The sequence below is a fragment of the Paralichthys olivaceus genome, chromosome 7 (genome assembly GCF_024713975.1).
Source record: "Paralichthys olivaceus isolate ysfri-2021 chromosome 7, ASM2471397v2, whole genome shotgun sequence".
Taxonomy (NCBI): Eukaryota; Metazoa; Chordata; class Actinopteri; order Pleuronectiformes; family Paralichthyidae; genus Paralichthys; species Paralichthys olivaceus.
The window spans coordinates 15215899-15234169 of NC_091099.1; the positions used below are offsets into that span (position 1 = coordinate 15215899).

The following is an 18271-nucleotide window of genomic DNA, read 5'->3' on the forward strand; positions in this document are numbered from 1 at the left end:
GGCAGCAAGTGTGGAGTCTAAAAATCACCATTGTACTTATATCATATAAAAATGAAGAACTGTGATGGTAAAACCAACTTTTTTTAAAAATAAATATAACTAATGGAAGACTTTAGGAAGATGTTTAATCGCTTATTTCAAGCTTTGATATTTGGACTTCACAGCTTTGATATCAGTTTGTAGCTTTTTTTTTTACAATGTGTGTTTAGAAATTAAAAATTAAGCCTTGAGATAAACTTGGTGAGGCATATTCTACAAAACCTATAAATAAATGTTGTGGTTATTTATTCTGTTTTAGATTTAACTGTTTTTATTTGGCCTAAGTTATCGACCCCCCCTTTCAGGCCATTAGAAGTTCTTGTCTAACAAACAAATCTATTAACTTAATGGATTTAACATGGAGCCATAATGACAAGATTCGATTAATTAGAGACAAAGCAGTAAACAGTTGTCGTACTGTCCTGTCAACAGCAGAGACACATCAGGGGATTCCCCTCATATCTAACAAAGCATCAGCTGCATCTGTTGTAAAAGCTGTTCATCAATGTGTCTTTGGCAAAAGCAGAGAGGAAATAAACAATTCTGCTACAAAAACTAAATATTATGCGTTGAAGTGGATTTGACATTCCCAGAGATTTTAAAGTACAACACAGTAAATAACACTACCTTTTAGTGACGTCAAGGAAATATCATTTATGTTTGCAGAGATTGTATTCATATTTTGTTAAGTCTGCCTCTGGAGTGTTAATGTGAACAACATGTCTCCAACTTTTTGAATTAACATCGTAGCTTAGTTTATTGCAAAATCTATTACGAGCTGCTTTAATATACATAATATATAATATAATTTGCATATAAATAAAATGTGACTCCCAAGTTTTAAGATTACAAAATGTATTAGAATGTATTGTACCATAAAGTATTGAAAAACTACCTACTACGTTCTATAACTAAGTATTGTTGTCGTAGGTTATATTATTATATATGATGTATGTCACATATATAATGAGTTATTTGTCTTATTCAGACTATGTAGGTTCATTCTCACATGTGCTCCTTGTTTGTTTTGCTCTGTTGTTATCGGCTGATAACTTGTTGTGTAGAGTGAGTTGCTTGTAACCCACATTCAAGGAAAGAGGAGAAAAGACCATGCTTTCCTCTGGAGGACACATTTCCGAGCAGCACCTAAAGGCAGCATGTGGCTGCCACTCAGACAGAAGTTGGTCCAGAAGTTCACCGCTTCAGCTTCACCGAGTCTCCACCAGGCGGCGCAGTCCGGGGGAGGAGAGGCTCAATCCAAACCCTCCACTCCGCTTCTGCTCCTCGTACCATGAGCTGAATGTGTCCGGGACAGACCAGGGAAGATGGCGGCCACTGACCATTCCCGGTCCGAAGCTGCCAAACAGCGTCGGCAGGATCAGCTGCAGCGATGGCTGGGCTCGGACACGGATCGGACGGGCCCCGAGGCCCGGGAGACCTCGAGCGGCTCCGGGACGCGGCGCACGAAAGTCCGGTTCGCGCAGGGAGCCGTGTTTATGGCCGCCTGCTCCGCCGGAGACCGGGAGGAGGTGGCGGCGCTGCTCCGGCAGGGAGCCGACATCAACCACGCCAACATCGACGGGCTGACAGCTCTGCATCAGGTAGGAAGTTTAACATTACTCCAACTACCAACAGCTAGTTTTATTAACCAGTTAACTAACCAACCAACCAACTAACTAACCAGCCGTGTGTGAACCCGGAGCTGCTGCTAACCGTCGCTGACTAGCGGCGGAGGTTTATCCTTTAATGAGCCTCGCAAGCGTTAACGCACTTTACGTTAGTCTAAAGATCCCCGTTGTTTTTTAACGTAGCGGCCTCCGCAGTAAATAAAATAAAACTTTATTGAAACTTCGCAGCAGCAGCAGCAGCAGCAGCAGCGTCTGTGGCCTGAGTGCAGGAGGCTCAGTTTGGTGAAGAGTCTGTTGGTCGGTGAAGAGTCTGTTGGTCGGTGAGATCATCTGCTCTGTTCAGTTATCTTCTGTCTGTAGCCCAGCGGGACACAGCAGCAAACTGGAGACGTTGTTAGATACACACTGACAGGGTTGTGACAGACAGTCCGTGCTGGAGGCTCCAAACACTGATCAGTGCATTCAGGGAGGTTTTAAATATATGATCAATGCATTCAGGGAGATGTCTAACATCTGATCAATGAAATCAAGGAGGTGTCTAATATTTGATCAATTAATTCACGGAGGTGTCTAACATCTGATCAATGAATTCAGGGAGGTGTCTAACATCTGATCAATGAATTCATGGACATGTCTAACATCTGATCAATGAATTCAGGGAGGTGTCTAACATCTGATCAATGAATTCAGGGAGATGTCTAACATTGATCAATGAATTCAGGGAGGTGTCTAACATCTGATCAATGAATCATGGACATGTCTAACATCTGATTGATGAATTCAGGGAGTTTTAAGCTACTCAATGAATTCAGGGCACTTTTATCTGATCACTGATTTGTATACATTTGTCAAGGAGGAGGAGTGTATACAGCCTGTTGATTTATAAACCACCACAACAACCCATCAACAGGCCAGCTGCGTGTGCTTTAACCTTCAGTTTTTTTATATTGCAGTTTATGCCCCAAATAGGCTGCACTGCCTCCTCCAGTGCATGTTCCAGCCTTAATGCAGCTCCCTCCCTCCCCTCCACTGAAGTCATAACACAGCCGAGCGGTCTGGACAACATCACTGTCACACGAGCCCCTCGGTGATGCACTATTTCCTCTGCTTTTATGATGCCTTGTGTCATAAACACGCCGCTGCCCCTTTCGCGTTGCGCCGAACTCACTGTTGGATGACATTTCACCTTTGGCATCTATGCACACGCTTGTCAACATGAACAAAAAAGATGGTTGTTGTGCTTTTTACATTTTTTTTCCAGCCCACTGGAGCTGAATTTTTGCTCAGCAGGCCCGTGTGTGTGCGTGTGCGTGTGTGTGTGTGTGTGTGTGTGTGTGTGTGTGTGTGTGTGTGTGTGTGTGTGTGTGTGTGTGTGTGTGTGTGTGTGTGTGTGTGTCTCGAGGTGATGTCATCAGAGGTGTTTCCCTCTCTGTTTCAGCCAAACTGTGTGTGTGTGTGTGTGTGTGATGAAGTCGCTGTCCCCGTGACCAGGTCAGATGAGCACGGACGTTGGGTTACGTGCGGACGTTGGGTTACGTGGTACCCTCTTCTGGTCCACGTGCTGGAGCGTCACCCGGTGTGGTCCCTCTCTCCTGCCCTCCATCCCTCTCTCCCCTGTTGCTCACCGGTCGCCTGGCAACCTGAATTAAATATAGGCCCACACTCTCCAAACTTTCCATCCCCTGCATCCAAAGCCTTTTTGTCTTCTCTGCTACTCGTTCTCTCTCCTTTCCCCCTCCCCCCTCCTCCTTCTCCTCCTCCTCTTCTTCCTCTGTTTCTCCTCCTCGCTGTCTCTCACTTTCTCTCTCTCTTTCTCCTTCTTCCTTTTGCCAATTCCCCAATGGAGGGGACTTTAGGGATTTCGGATGAAGAAATGGAAAAAATTCCTCAAACAGCACAGGCTGCTGTTGTCAAGGGCCACTTCCACAATGAGTCACTTGATGACCCAGTGAAGGAGTCTGCTGGGAGGCTGTATGTGCACCCTTTAAACGTGCAGGGGTGCAAGAAATGCCCTCTGTTCATTCATTCATTCCGCTCGAAGCACCCACTTGTTTCATAGGGGCTCCCCCCTCTGAAGAGAGTGAAGCCTGCTTTTGACTTGGCTGCAGCCCATACTATGAGCCTCATCTCAGGGTCTTACAGTGACCATATTTTTGTTCCGTTTTTTTCCCACCACACTCCACGACTAATTATCTCATATTACGGAGGAGGGCGGAGACTCGTAGCAGCTTTGAGATAAGGTGATTTAGCCCAAAAGCAAAGCCTCTTATGTGGCTGAAGACGGGCCTGATGCACCGGCTTCTTTGTGAGGTACGGATACTTGCTGCTGTGACATCCTGCACAGTAGCTGCAATGATAATACACAGCAGGAAAGCCTGTTTGAGAGTGTAGTCTGCTTCTGTAATGTCCTCTTCAGTGTTTTACAGTCATGTCAGTGATATACAGCTGCAGGGATGGTGCTGTCCGTCTGTTGGTCCATTTCAGTCCAGACTGAATGCTGTGTTCACATACTGACTTCTCCTGGATTTCTACTGACCTTACACTAAGAGGTCAGGCGGATAGTTTGAAACTGTGGAGCGTCTCAGTCGGACATTTGCGTTTACAGATGCACCTCCTCCGGAGAAAATACGGAGGATCTGTGGAGCCCAGTGCATGTCTGAAAGCAGCTTAAGTGTTGAATGGCTGTGAAAGGATGAAGCCAATTGACTCTGGTGACCTGCGGACTTATATAGCCCCATAATGACGTCGACATTTGTGGGTTTTGAATGTTGTGTCCAAACAACATTGCTACAGACATTTTAATATAATAACTGTGAGCCTGTTGACACTTTATTGTTAGCATTTAGCTCCAAGTACACTACAGCCTCACAGAGCCCCTTGCATGATTGTTTTCAATCTATAATTGGTGCTTAAATCCTATTTTATTAAAACAAGAGTTGAAACTTAAATGTTGTTAGCGTCAACAATGTGATGTTAATTTACAGCTTTTTTCCTCATTGATAATTTTTTTGCAATTTATAAATTAAAAGTGAGCAATATTCTCTGTTTAGTTTCACAGATGTGAGGATTTGCTACTTTTTTCCTGTTTTGTGTTATTTCCATCCACAGTTTCAAAACATACAGTATAATGGCCTTGCCTTTTTTGTGATACTTTTTATTTATTGAAAAAATATGGATTTTTTGGGTTTCTCTACAATTGTTAAGGTATCGTCCTTACAATCTAAAGTGCCTTGAGATAATGCATGTTATGATTCGGCGCTACACAAATAAAATTGAATTGAAAATACAAACTAAAACACAAAATCGAATTAAAAAAAAAATCAAATTGGAGAAATGTTGGCATTACCTTGAATTTACGACACTGTTCCCCTTTTAAAAAGAAACAAGAGACGAATCAGTTGATAAATGAAAAAAACATTTACATTAGTAATAAGTGCATCAACCATGAGGGAACAAACCTTTGCTTTATTATCTGATTTTAAATTAGTTACTTGTGCATACTGTCAAAAAATTTCAATATTTGAACCATAAAACCTTTATTTTTGTCAACAAAAGGGAAACAACCTCTGACCATCTCAGTATTATTTTTCTCATCAATGATAGCTGAAATTAAAGCAGCATATCATAAAAAAGGACCTTGAGGTTCTCATGGGATTCATCTCGGGACTCGTTTTGCATCACATTGGGATCTTTGCAGGAGCAGCCTCAGGAAACGCAGATAAATGGATTCGCTATTCACTCATGCCACAAAATGACTGTTTTGGAAAGTACTTGAGGGCCTTGAGCAGCCCACTTAACAGAACGTCATTATAACAAGTAGACACAGTAGTCATTGTTTCAGCCGCCAGTGCTTTAGTTGACTGTTGTAAATTGTGGAAGTGTCCTAAGTTTTTTCTTCCACAACAAACCAAAGGGGCTCAAAGACCTTCCTGACTGTAACTGGACCACTGACTGACGTGTGCAGCCTGGCTTCTGTCTTTAAACATGTGCAGTGGGGATTCTTATGATAAACAGCAAACATTGTAGAGCGATCCATCACGTGGCTCTGTGTCCTGTGTCCTCTGGCAGGCCTGCATTGATGAAAATGCTGAGATGGTGCAGTTTCTGGTGGAGAGCGGGAGTGAAGTCAACAGAGGGGACAACGAGGGCTGGACTCCTCTGCACGCTGCAGCGTCCTGCGGCTTCATTCAGATCACCAAGTGAGTGCTGTCCATGGCCACATTGACATCATCACGTCACTGTTGCTTTGATTATAAGACAGTGAAGTCAATTTATGCACATACTTGTGTGTGTGTGTGTTCATGTTTAGTGAGTGCAGGCATTCTGGGAAAGTTTTCTCTTGACTACTCTGACTTTTCTCAATCTTTTGGACTCACTGCCTGTTTATACTGTTTCCTCTTTTTACTGCTGCAGTTTAAACTCTTGACTCAATGTTTTTCTTTGTGAAGGTACCTGATAGAGCATGGCGCTCACGTCGGGGCGGTGAACAGTGAAGGAGAGCTTCCTCTGGACGTGGCCACAGAAGACGCCATGGAGAGACTTCTTAAAGCTGAAATCAAAAAACAAGGTAAGGGATCGTTGTGTACGCACATTAACACTTTGTCAGGTCACAGTTATATGACTACTAATATAATAATAATATAAACTACAATATATGACAAAACTACTGCTTATGTGAGAATTTTACTACATGTGCAGTATATAATCATAATTGCATAAACATAATTGTTAAAATGATCAGATTTGCTTTATGTTTCATATCATAACACATTTAATATCTTTTGGTTTTGGATGTTAAGGTAGGGAAATCAAGAGAGCTCAGGCTACATGGACTAAAAATCTGGAGATGAACGTCTCTTAAACCTCCTCATAGATGTATAGTCCCAAAACTTTATTTGCATTTTTGTCCTGTGTTTACAATCAGTCACTTAAAAACCAGCCTCGCTCTCAACGGATGAAGGGTGTCAAATGCACACAAATGCTGACTTCTAAGTGCAACTGAAACCACAGATGACGTATAAAATAAACATGTATGCTGAATAGTTTTTCTGTTTCTTGTAAAAGGGGAATGATTTTCTGTTTTCAAACTCTAAAGTACATCTGTGTGTTCATATGTGGGTTACAGAGATAGACGTGGACAAGGCCCGGAAAGAAGAGGAGAGGATCATGCTCCAGGACGCCATGGCAGTGCTGGCAGGAGGAGGTACTCTCACACCTCATCCTAACACCAAGGCGACCGCTCTGCACGTCGCTGCCGCCAAGGGCTACATCGAAGTCCTGAAGTGAGCATCAGTCCACACACACACAGACACATGTCGGCAATGATGGCTTTTTAGCTTCTGTCCGACCTTTTACTCATAACCTTATTCCTCATTCGGCCCCATGTTGGGTGTTTCTCTCGTTCTTTCTTCCCTCTCTTCCTCACCTGGCTCAGGGTGCTGTTGCAGTGCGGGGTGGACGTGGACAGCAGGGACATTGACAGCTGGACACCCCTGCATGCAGCCACTCACTGGGGGCAGGAGGAGGTGTGCACCCTGCTCGCTGACAACATGTGTGATATGGGTGCCGTCAACAACGTGGTGAGCAGCAGACAGACCTACAACCTCTCCTTGGCATCAAGCCTGTGATTGAAACCTTAACTTGTGCCACGACTTATAAATCTGCTGTGAATGTCCTTGTAGGGCCAAACACCTCTAGATGTTGCGGATGAGAAGCTCGTGGACACTCTGGAGGAGCTACAGAAGAAACAGAACGCCGTGAGTCTGCCTTCACACAACCATCTCACTCCGTTAGATAAACCTGATATGATTGATAGTGTTACAGCGGCAAACGTTCTCTATGTTTATGTGTGTTTATATTTCTCTTCAGTTACGCAGTGAGAAAGAGAAACAGACTCCTGTTATTGAGACCAACTCACAAATCTCCATGGTACCAGTTCGTGCACGCAGGTCAGTGCCAGTGTGTTGGGGTGTGTGAGTGTGAGTGAGTGTGTGTGTGTGCGCGCGAGTGGGCACATGCTACGCTGTACCTCAGCTGAATCCCAGCAATCCTTGTATCAGTTGGTTGCATGCAGTCATGATGTTAGCAGTCCCAATAATCCTGTGAACCACCGTACTTCTATCCACCGATGTTGACCTGGATAGATGTAGCGGTCAGTAACACTGACGCTTACTGTGTCCCATTTTCATACTAAATACTAACTGTACAGAGACATAAAGAATAAAGGATACTCACCAAAATCAGCATGGTTTCCTGATATGAAGCAAAGATAAATATTTGTAGATAGATAATCTTATAAGAGCATCTCTACTGTCATTAAGCAGAGCAATAGAAGTAAAAAATAAAGTAATCAAAGAGAAATTATTGTATTTAATACCATTATTATTATATGATTTTATATGTTTTACATATATATATATTGTTTTCTATTAAATCCACAAATTATGGTTAAATTAACATTAATGTTTTTTTCTATATCAGTTTCCTAAACACATCAGGCATGTGTTTTCATTAAGACCCATAAATGATTCCTTGGGAAATCTGTGGAAATGTCCAAAAACACCTTTTCTGTCATTGTTAAAGAAAGGGAAGAAAAAATCCTGGATGACCTTGGGTCATGCCCACACCCTCGTTCCATTTCATGGAATAAAATTTTTAATTTTTTGTATATCTTGCTAATAAACAAACGCAGACAAAAATGACAGAGGTATAAATCCATCCAGCTCTGTAATTTGCAATAATAATCTCAATGGTCAGTGTACCCAGATACAACGGTAATTTGTGTCCCAAATTATTGTACACACACTTATTTTAAAGGATATGTGTATAAAATTTGTTCACACAGCAAAGTGTCCAAATAAAGTTTCAATGTGCAAATAAACTCGTCTAAGGCTGGTTCAAGGTACGCCATACTCCCATAATGCAACTCTGATTTCGATTATACAAACTGGAAAAAAACATACATTTGTTGTACAGAAATACTGTATATAACTATTATGGAATTGGGACACGGTAATTGTTGCTGTCTGTGTGCGTGCTGTGCTGCTGTTTTATCCCTGTGGGCTTGTGTGAGGTTTCCATCATCACATGGGAAGAAAAGACTCTTAAACAAGTGATTTAGACGAAACCTGTTGTGTGAAGTGACGACGTAGTGAAGTAAAAAACTCACGTGACATCACAGCCCACTGGTGTGTTGATCGGCGCATGCTTGCTCTAATTGGCTGCACGTGGAATGAGTGCCCTCACTGATCAGCTCCCTGCATGCCACCTGTGTTCCACCCCCACCCCACCTTGGCCCCGCCCCTGCAGGACTTCTATCTCTCGTATGAGCAGCAAGGACAAGATCTGCCTCCATGAGCGGGAGAAGCACCCACCCCCTGCCCTGCAGAGCAGCCCGGCTGAGGATGAGGAGGAGGAAAGCCAGGTGGGACAGGTTCAGCCTCAGAGCCAGGCCAAAGCCTCCAGCAGCTCCAGCTCCGAGGAGGAGAGCGAATCCGAGAGTGATGCTGAGTCGGGTGAGAGACGCTGCTACTGTTTCTACTTTAACAGAAATCTGTGGTGTTGATGCTTATCATTATCTTAGAGAGCAAGAACTATTATGTTTTATCAAATCAGAGTTTTATGATTCTAAAAGGGATTTGCTGAATGCAGATTTGTTTCTTGCAGAAAAAGCAAAAAACAGAGAGATCATAAACAACTTGAACAACAAACGCAACACCACCAGCCTGCTCCCTACCTCCATGTCAGCGGGCACTGCTACAGGCCAAGTGAAAAAGGTCACATGAAGAGCAATTTTCTAAACATCTAATGTCTGTTTTTAGCTGCGCGATGCGATTTAATAACAGACGTGGTGAATCTTACTGGCTGTGTAGCAGGAACCAAGCAAACCCACAACCACTGAGGCCCCGGTCTCCTGGAGAACGTCTCTGAGGAAGGCTGGCAGCTCGGTGACTCTAGGCACGGCCGGACTGTCTGACTCCGGCCCGGACCCCAGCAGACCTCCAGTGTCAGGCCTGGGCATGACCCGCTCTGCATCCAGCCCTCGCCTCAGCTCAGAGGCTGACACCAAGGTACGCGCCACCGCAGCATGACACGTGAATCTAGTATGACAGACCAAAAAAGATTTATTTGTCTCTGGGTCACATAAATAACTCATGAACTGGTCTCACCCCTTTTTGTCAGGAGCCAAAGCTCGCCAGGGTCCCGCCTATTCCTACGCGGAGACTCTTCAGCATTCCCGACAACAGCCCTGACAACTCCAACAGGTGGGCTTGTGCTCTTTGTGCGCTTTTGCACTCGTGAAACCAGAATAATTTTTTTTCTGCTGCCCACAGTATGTGCCCTTGTTACCCTGTCTCTCTCTCTCAGTTGGCTAAGCCGTAGCTCCTCTTACACCCGACGCCTTCATAGTCAAACAGGACATGATCTCACTAGTTCCACCCCCTATTTGCTTCACAGGTTAGTCACGCTGCCCACCGCTCGTCTTGCATTTGTCTGCATGACTGTTTTTGCCATGTCACAGCTTGTTACAGCCCACCCCCCCCCCCCAAAAACCGAACACTAGTTGTGTGTATGTGTACGTGTTGTTGTGAAAGAAAGAAACTTTTTTGTTTCCAATGGGTTTCGTCTTGTTTCCAGCTCATCTTATGGAAAGAGACTGGATGACCCCACCTTGACCTCAGCGAGCATAGGAACAAGCTCCTCTGGACTCAGCCGTCTTAATAGTGTCTTGGCACAGAGGTTAATTGGTTTTCTTCTCTTTACTGCGTTCAAGTTTCCTGGAACATTTTTCCCACTTACCTACAAGATCTGACAGCCAGCTCTTATCTCTCTCCTGTAGATTTCCTCAGGAACAGACAGAGAAGAAGGATCAGTCTGCCGTCACCACCTCCAACTTCTCTCAGAGCATGACCACGGGCGAGCAGGAAACCAAGCAGAGGCGCAAGTAAGCGTCAGCTGTTGTATTGTGTGTTATTGCAGTGGATGTTGTGATACTTTTGTGCTGCTTTGTGGCTTAAAGTTTGATTGACTTGTCTAGATCTTATCTGACACCTGTGCGGGATGAAGAAGCAGAGGCACAGAGGAAGGCTCGCTCCAGACACGCCCGCCAGTCCCGCCGTTCAACTCAGGTACAAACTCCCGCTTGTGAGAGGAGGAAGATGAGGAGGAAGCCTCTGGTGCTGTTTGGCAGTAATATAGAGTTATCTGTCTTTCATATGAAGGGGGTGACGCTAACAGATCTGCAGGAAGCGGAGAAGACGATGAAAACCAGCCAAACCAACAAGACGGACAACAAAGGGAGAGAAAAGAAGGAGGAGGAAGAGAAAGAGAAGGAAGCAAAAGCAAAGAAGGGAGAGGAAGGGGTGAGAGCCTTATTTTAGTTATAGCTGCATGTTGGCTGAGCTTATATAACGTCATGTGACATCACATAGCGGGGGATATTGTGTTTACAGGAAGTGAGCTGGAGGTCTCGTATTGCCAGCCTGCAGAAGTCAGACCTGCTGGGCCTCACGCAACCCGCTGGCACTCCGCGGCCTCAGGCTTCTGACAGGAGAGGTATGTACCACCATTTCCCTTGTTCCTAGCTAAATGTGGAACCTGAAAGTTTGTTGAGATATTCAATTCAGAGTTTAACGACTGCTTGTCTGGCTTTGTTCCAGATGTGGAGGCCAACACAGGGGAGAGTGAGACTATGCGATGGGCCAGGGAGCGCAGGGAGAGGAGACAAGCTCGGGCCAGAAGGAAGGCCCAGAGGACCGGGGAGGTAAACACACAAGACATCTTTTATATCTATACAAACTGATGCAGGATGGATAACAGACCACTGCTAACAAGAAAAAGACCAAGTCAGCAGTCATAATACTTGTGGCTGTGTCTTTGTCCCCTGCAGAGTGATGACAATGATCCAAGTGGAGAGGAAGAGTTCTCAGGCAGTGGGCTGGATCCACAGGTGTGTGTGTGTGTGTGTGTGTGTGTGTGTGTGTGTGTGTGTGTGTGTGTGTGTGTGTGTGTGTGTGTGTGTGTGTGTGTGTGTGTGTGTGTGTGTGTGTGTGTGTGTGTGTGTGTGTGTGTGTGTGTGTGTGTGTGTGTGTGTGTGTGTGTGTGTGTGAGAGACCTCTTCAGGACCTTTTCCAGCATAAGTGTAACATAGTATGTCAGGACCAGTAGACCTCATGGGGACCATAGACTGGTCTCTATGCAGAAAAGCTTATGGTAAAGATTTACTGGTTAGGTTAGGATTAGGCATGGTTTGTAAGTTTAGGGATAAGGTTTTGGACAAGTTTTTCACAATGAATGGAAGTTAGTACAAGCTCCTAAGAAGGACACATGTTAGACTAAAAATTGTTAATTGTGTCTCCAATTAGGGGAAAAAAGCAGATTTTGGGTCAGTGGTTAAGGTCAGGGTTAGGGAAAAGCTCCAGGAAATTAATGTAAGTCTACGTAAAATGCCTAGAAATGACCTATAATTGTGTGTGTGGTCACTGTAACACTCAAGCCATAATTTGTTTTTCCTCTTGTTTACAGACAGACCAACACTTGAGTTCCAGGTATGACTCTAGACTTTGACCTATCTGATTTATCATCGCCCTTCTTCATTCTGTCAGCACAGTGTCTATGATAGCAGCCGTATCTCTGACCTCTGCTCTCTTCGTCCACGCAGGTCGGTTGCATCCAGTAATGACCGCACCCTGGGAGGAGAATCTGAGACTAAGGATTTCAAAAAGGTCAGCAGACAGGGCTGATAATGAAGAGTCACTCTAGGTGATTCTCTTTTTGTGCCAGTTATTTACTTGTGTGTGTGTGTGTGTGTGTGTGTGTGTGTGTGTGTGTGCGTGTGCGCGTGTGCGTGCGTGTGCGCGTGTGCACGCGCGTTTCTGTGCGTTGCAGTTGTTCGAGGAGGTCTCCAGAGAAAACAGCCAGCTCCAATCTCAGCTGCAGGACACTCAGAGGATTATCAGTCAGACTAGGTTGGACCTGGAAAAGGCCACACAGGTGACAACACAGACACGCCGAGTTCAACACAATGTGTCGTAGTAATCTTCTTCATGCAAAGACAAAAGCAAGAGTTTCAAAATGGTAAAACCAGAAATCAAAAGTCTCCATCACTGTGTCATTTGTTTTTAGTCCATATTCAGTTCATCAAGCTAGTTCTTATCAGACGATCTACCCAAACTCTACTCTCTTGATGAAAAATCACCAGCTCACAGTTGAATGCACCTGTACTCTCATCAACACACAGTCAGGGGTTTTGCCTTACATGATCAGGTATGACCATTAGCATATGGCAGCTTTTTTATGCCAGTATTTGCAAACCTTAGCAAGTAACATTACTGATCCATCCAGTTCAGTTATGCCATTCAGGTCACTTTTAGATTTCATATAAGTTTTTGTCCCAAAGTAAGAACAAGAAGAACATTGACCCTCAGAATGAGACATAATTCATTACATTAAACTATTCATTCTATAGAGTGTTCAGCATTTTCAGTTTGATAATTATTCCCTTTTCAAACCCTAAATGACGCCGCAATGCACCATGAGAAAAAGAGTACAATCAGTGTTGCAGATCTGAGAGCCAACAACCATGATGCTGTGTGCAGACAAAGAAAAAAATGCAGATTTAGACAGCTGCAGGATGAAGGGATGACCTGTGTCCAGCTTGTTCTTTTTTAGTCTAATTCCTTATATAGAGTTTTGTGAACACAGCCATGTTTTTTGTTCCCTGCTTGTCGCTTCATTCCCGGTCAGATCACCTGCAGATGATGATGTCTCTAAAGCAGCTGACGCAAGACAGTTAATAGAAAGACTTTGTATGATTAGCAAGAAGAAATTACCTTTATTTTAGTAAATGAAAACCTTTATTTATTATTTAAAAAACACAAAGATAAGTGGAAGAGGCATAGTCCCACTTAAATTAGAATCAGTAGAGCGCATACCTCCGCCAAGGCCCAACAGTCCCCTTAAATACAATCAAGCTGCAACAAATTTCACACACATAGATATCAGTTTCCTAAATGTGCCTGATTTTCATCATAATCCATGAATTATTATCCTGGTAACAGTGAAAATGTTGAAGAAAGTTTAAAAAAGTCCTGGATCCTGATCGACTCCTGATCCAGATCCACACCAAAAATTCCATGGGTTCTTCCCTGACCTTTACCTCAACCTTTCATTAAATGTCATGGAAATCCATATTTGTTCAACAAACAAAAGGACAGGGGAGAAAACATAAGCTCTTTGGTGGAGGTGAAAATATAATCAAGTGAAACATTCATCCATATCGCTGGTTGAGGCTTCAATGTTCATAATGACTATTTGCACATAGCCCTTCTGTTGATCTTTCTAGTTGTAATGGTGGTAATAATATTACTGGTTTGTTTTGTCCAACAGAGACAGGAGCGCTTCACCGACTGCTCTGCCCTGCTGGATCTGGAGAGAAAGGTAACACTTCTCTACCGATGTTATTCCATGTTGTTGTTTTTCGTGGCTTCATCTGCCCTCACTACTGCCACCCCTGCTGTCTGTTGAGGCTCTCTCCTCCCCACTCGAAACCACTTTCTCACCAGTTTTCACTCAACTTTTCTGGTCCCTCCTCCTCCTCCTCTTCACCACTTCCTTTCTGCCCCACCCCCACCCCCACCCACCCTTCCTCACGTTTCCCTGGCATCAGGACCGGAGGATGTTGGAGCGGCGAATGGCAGAGCTGGAGGAGGAGTTAAAGGTGAGGAGATTATATTCACAACCAATATTCATCATGGCCACAGACACTTTGCATGCGCCCGCTTGATTAGCTTGGCTGTAGCTTGTGCGGTTCGGCATCATGGAGGAAGCAAACTGTAGAGAGAGCTGTTACACAAAGTATACTCTCTACTGTAACATTCATTGTATCATTAGAAACTATTTCTGTGCTGTTATTGTTAGTTCTCCATCACAAACCTTTTGTTTTATTCAGACATTATTAAGGTTTTTGAGGAGTCAAACATGAATTGTTTTACACATGAATCTAGGTAATAAACATTCCACAGTTTTGGTAAATGTACCACATGTAAGCATCTGATTATCAGTTTAGCTTCTCATAGCCACATTCTTGAGGCTCTATAGAAGGAGCTTCATGGGTAACAAATGAAATGATACTCCCTGTACTTTGTTTGTACACTTACCACTTATCACCAAATTCAAATAGTATAATATGGCTCCTGCTAACCAGCGGTGCAGCAGCAAGATGTCACTGTCTTAATGGTTTTAAAACAACTTTCAATTATCTTTCTTGAGATGTATTAATTTCCCTGCTTCCTTTTAAACATGTCAACTTAGCTTTTAATGCATTTGTATTAATACTTTTGATGAATACAATTATAAGTTTTTTAGTGCAGTTACAGGTATAATTTGTAGCATTGCTACATTACATTTAGGAGTGCAGATTCTTAGTATTGAGCTTACTGGGACACGCACTTGAGGAGCAAATGCCCTGTTCAGACCCTGTATTAAAATCCGTCCTGAGAAATCTGGTTCGTCTGTTCACACCTGACATTAAAATGCTTCCTGGATGTGTCTCCTGTGAGCACTTGTGATCAGATCTGACTTCCCAAGTACGTCAGCAAATACCAAATGGTGTTGTTTTTACCCAGTCTGAGTTTGTAAATCTTTCCGTTATCTGTGTGGTTGGGGGGGGGGGGGGGGTCCAGGTATTCCTCATGTTGTGTTGACCTTAATATGTTCACAGTCACACAGTTGTCTTCTGTATGGGGCTAAAAAGAAAGTCCTCATTGTAAATTGAAGTGAAGAGGTTTTAAGGTTAGATGAAGGTTGGGTTTAGGTTAAAGTAACGGTTCAGGTTAGGCAAGTAGTAACTTTGGTGAAGGTCAGAGTACGTCTGCAGGAAATCCATGTAATTCAATGGAACATCCTGACGTCATGGAGATGCATGTGTTTGTGTGTGTTTCTGTCAGCTAGAGTGAGAGAGAGAGAGTGGAGTCAGGAGGCGCTGGGTGAATCAATGCACTGTGCACAGCTTTGCTATGGAATAAGATTTTAACCATTTGACAAAATAGAAATCAGTGTTGATATTGTGGCTACAAACAATAAACTTGTGGTCAGTGAGAAGCTTATAAGTATATTTGATTCATTGTGACACTGCAGCGGGTCAGAGTCAATGTCAGCTGAGTAGTTGGTCCTTCATTTTGTGGCCCAGGATGCATTTGCATTCACACTGTTAAAAAATGGGGCCACATGAGTCCCAGACCCCCTCCCAATGAGGTCTGAGTGATCAGATCTCAGAATGCATTTTTGGGTGCCTTCTGGCCTGAGCTGTCTACTTGTAATCCGATCACTCAGGACAGATGTTTATACCACGTCTGAACAGGGTCAAAGTGATCTTATATTACTAGTTAACACCTGAGTTTGTCTTGTCACCAGTCAAAACTCTGCTCTGAAGATATAACGTATAATCTTAGATTCCAAAACAAGCTATAAAACCATATAATGAATTAGAATCTGGCTTTATATTTTGGATTTTGTTGTGATCTGAATTTTCACCTCCAGGTTCTGGTGGACCTGAGAGCAGATAACCAGCGTCTTAAAGATGAAAATGGAGCACTGATCCGTGTCATCAGCAAACTCTCCAAATAGATGGTGGGGAGAGTGTCTCAGAGAGAGCGAGAGAGAGAGAGAGACACACACATGAAGAGCAGGGAACCCCCTCCTCCCCCTTCCATCCATCCCTCCATCCCTCCCTCCCTCCTCTCACACATTCCTCCTCAGTGCCAAAGAGCGAGAGGGGGGAGAGAAGTAGCAGAATGTCCTTACGTATACGAGCAACCAAGACTTGACTTGGATTGTGATGCCTCTCTGAACAGCTGGAGCGGCTTCAGTGTGCCTTATCGGCCTTTTGTCACAGGAAGACCGACGGCACAAAGGCTCCAGCAAGAGCAATGTGAGACTTGACGACGGCCGAAATGCCCACGGCTCGTGGAACACACACAACACACAACATGTACTACAACTGTGCATCATGGGAATCCGAATGTGCACACACATTCCTATGCGTGCATCACATACTTCCTCAATGCACATTCCACTGAGCGCACAAGGCAGCTTGGGCCTTAAAGCTCCCACTTAGTATTTTTTGTGAACACACTCACACACTCACACATTTACCCCACTCACAGTCCAGATCTAACGTGTCGTCTGGAAGTGAAGGTGTCAGCGTGTTCTATTAAACTCTGAAACACGTTTCAGACTCTTTACGCTCGGCATCGTCATGACGACACGGGGGAAGTCCATGAAGCTCTGTTGGGTTGTTTTGTTTCCACATGCAAGTGTTTGAACCCACCTACCTCTCCACCTATGCACCTCCCCATATACATTTTTTTTTGTGACCACAGACACACTCCATGCTCTTAGGTCAGTTGACCGCAGCACTTTACTCCCTGCGAAGCAATAAAAGATCTGCGAGGCCTCGCCCGTCCTCCAGACAAGACAACTTCAGAGCACCCTCTCACTCATTTAAGTGGAGGGAGATGATACCCATAGCTGAAGGTCAGAGGTCATTGCACAATGATTTAGAAAATTGCTGTTCTGTCAAAGCCTATTATGCAATGAATGGTTTTACTGATTGCCGTTGATAAATATATTATTTTCATAGTTTTTCATTGTCAATTCCTCTCTTGCAATGGAGCATAGAAATGTATATTACATGTGTATAAATATTAGTCCTGAATAATAATACCCTTTTGAAGTAAAGTTCCATGTAGCCTTTTTTCACATGTTGGGTTTCTAATATATTAAATGGATGTCTGCACCCTAATAAAAAAAGTGTGTTTGTAGCGACTGCCTGGTTATTATCAAATTGAATCCACCTCCATCAGATTATTCATAAAAAGTATTGGAACACATAAAGATAACACATTAGATCCTTACTAAACTCTGTACCCACTGTTCACTTGTGTGATCTCTGTTCACCTGGTTGTTGTTTTTTTCTGCTCCATCTACACTTTGCTGTATCATCCCTGTATGTACTGTGTCAGTTACTGTGTTCTCTGGCAGCCAGATGTTCTACATCACAGGGGAGAAAAAACAGAACAGCTGCGATGCTCGCACACCAGTCGAGGAAACGGGGCAACACAAATGTATTTACAGTATGTAAGGACTGTAATGTTAATCTGCTGCTGCTCCCAGATGGACTACATCAAGACTGATTTGACTAACATGTAGGAAATTTGCCATTGCCACTGGATGAGTGTTGTGTAGGCGTGTGGCTGTAGGAGTTCTCTTGTCCATTTTGAACTTAGGTGAAGTTAACACAGTAATCCATCTGTTTGTCTCATCTGAAACATAGAGATGGACCGCTGTCCTGTAGGGTAGAAGTACTGACAACAAGCTGAGCTCCTAATAAGGAAGGGCCGGCTGGCTGAGGCACTCTCTCTGTAAATATCCCTCAGGTCTGAGAAAGACAGGGGAAGGGAGCTGGGGAGGAAGAGGGAAGCGGATGGATTGCAGCCTTATATGGACAAAGCACTGCTTTTCCCAAGGTTTGTGGCTCTGACCCCCGGCATGATGCCAAACGCTGCACAAACGGCTCCTCAGCACCACCAAGAGGTGCAACTCGT

General features: G+C 43.9%; 1 protein-coding gene and 1 long non-coding RNA gene across 17 annotated transcripts; one reads left to right on the top strand and one right to left on the bottom strand.

Annotated features, from left to right (window-relative positions):
* The first annotated feature begins 1226 nt into the window (after window positions 1–1226).
* Window positions 1227–17488, top strand: LOC109647448 (protein phosphatase 1 regulatory subunit 12A). Of its 14 annotated transcripts, none has more exons than XM_069528019.1 (25): window positions 1227–1640; window positions 5736–5866; window positions 6116–6234; window positions 6793–6949; window positions 7102–7246; window positions 7349–7423; window positions 7536–7615; window positions 8976–9181; window positions 9318–9442; window positions 9539–9736; window positions 9849–9931; window positions 10035–10124; window positions 10305–10406; window positions 10507–10611; window positions 10705–10795; window positions 10889–11029; window positions 11120–11222; window positions 11327–11430; window positions 11557–11616; window positions 12192–12214; window positions 12328–12391; window positions 12555–12659; window positions 14055–14105; window positions 14335–14385; window positions 16206–17488. In XM_069528019.1, the coding sequence occupies exons 1-25, from the start codon at window positions 1365–1367 to the stop codon at window positions 16290–16292; spliced, it is 2772 nt and encodes a 923-aa protein (XP_069384120.1). In that variant the 5' UTR covers window positions 1227–1364; the 3' UTR covers window positions 16293–17488. The 14 variants fall into 14 exon arrangements, with proteins under 14 accessions (XP_069384120.1, XP_069384121.1, XP_069384123.1 ...); XM_069528020.1 differs by having other exon boundaries at window positions 9542–9736; XM_069528022.1 differs by having other exon boundaries at window positions 9333–9442; window positions 9542–9736.
* Window positions 5113–8939, bottom strand: LOC138410798 (uncharacterized). Of its 3 annotated transcripts, none has more exons than XR_011243395.1 (5): window positions 8836–8939; window positions 7902–7919; window positions 7696–7802; window positions 6120–6216; window positions 5113–5905 (listed from the first exon to the last, which is right to left on the bottom strand). It is a non-coding gene; the product is annotated as an uncharacterized lncRNA (long non-coding RNA). The 3 variants fall into 3 exon arrangements; XR_011243397.1 differs by having other exon boundaries at window positions 5771–5911; XR_011243396.1 differs by lacking the exon at window positions 7902–7919 and having other exon boundaries at window positions 8836–8922.
* Window positions 17489–18271: the final 783 nt, after the last annotated feature.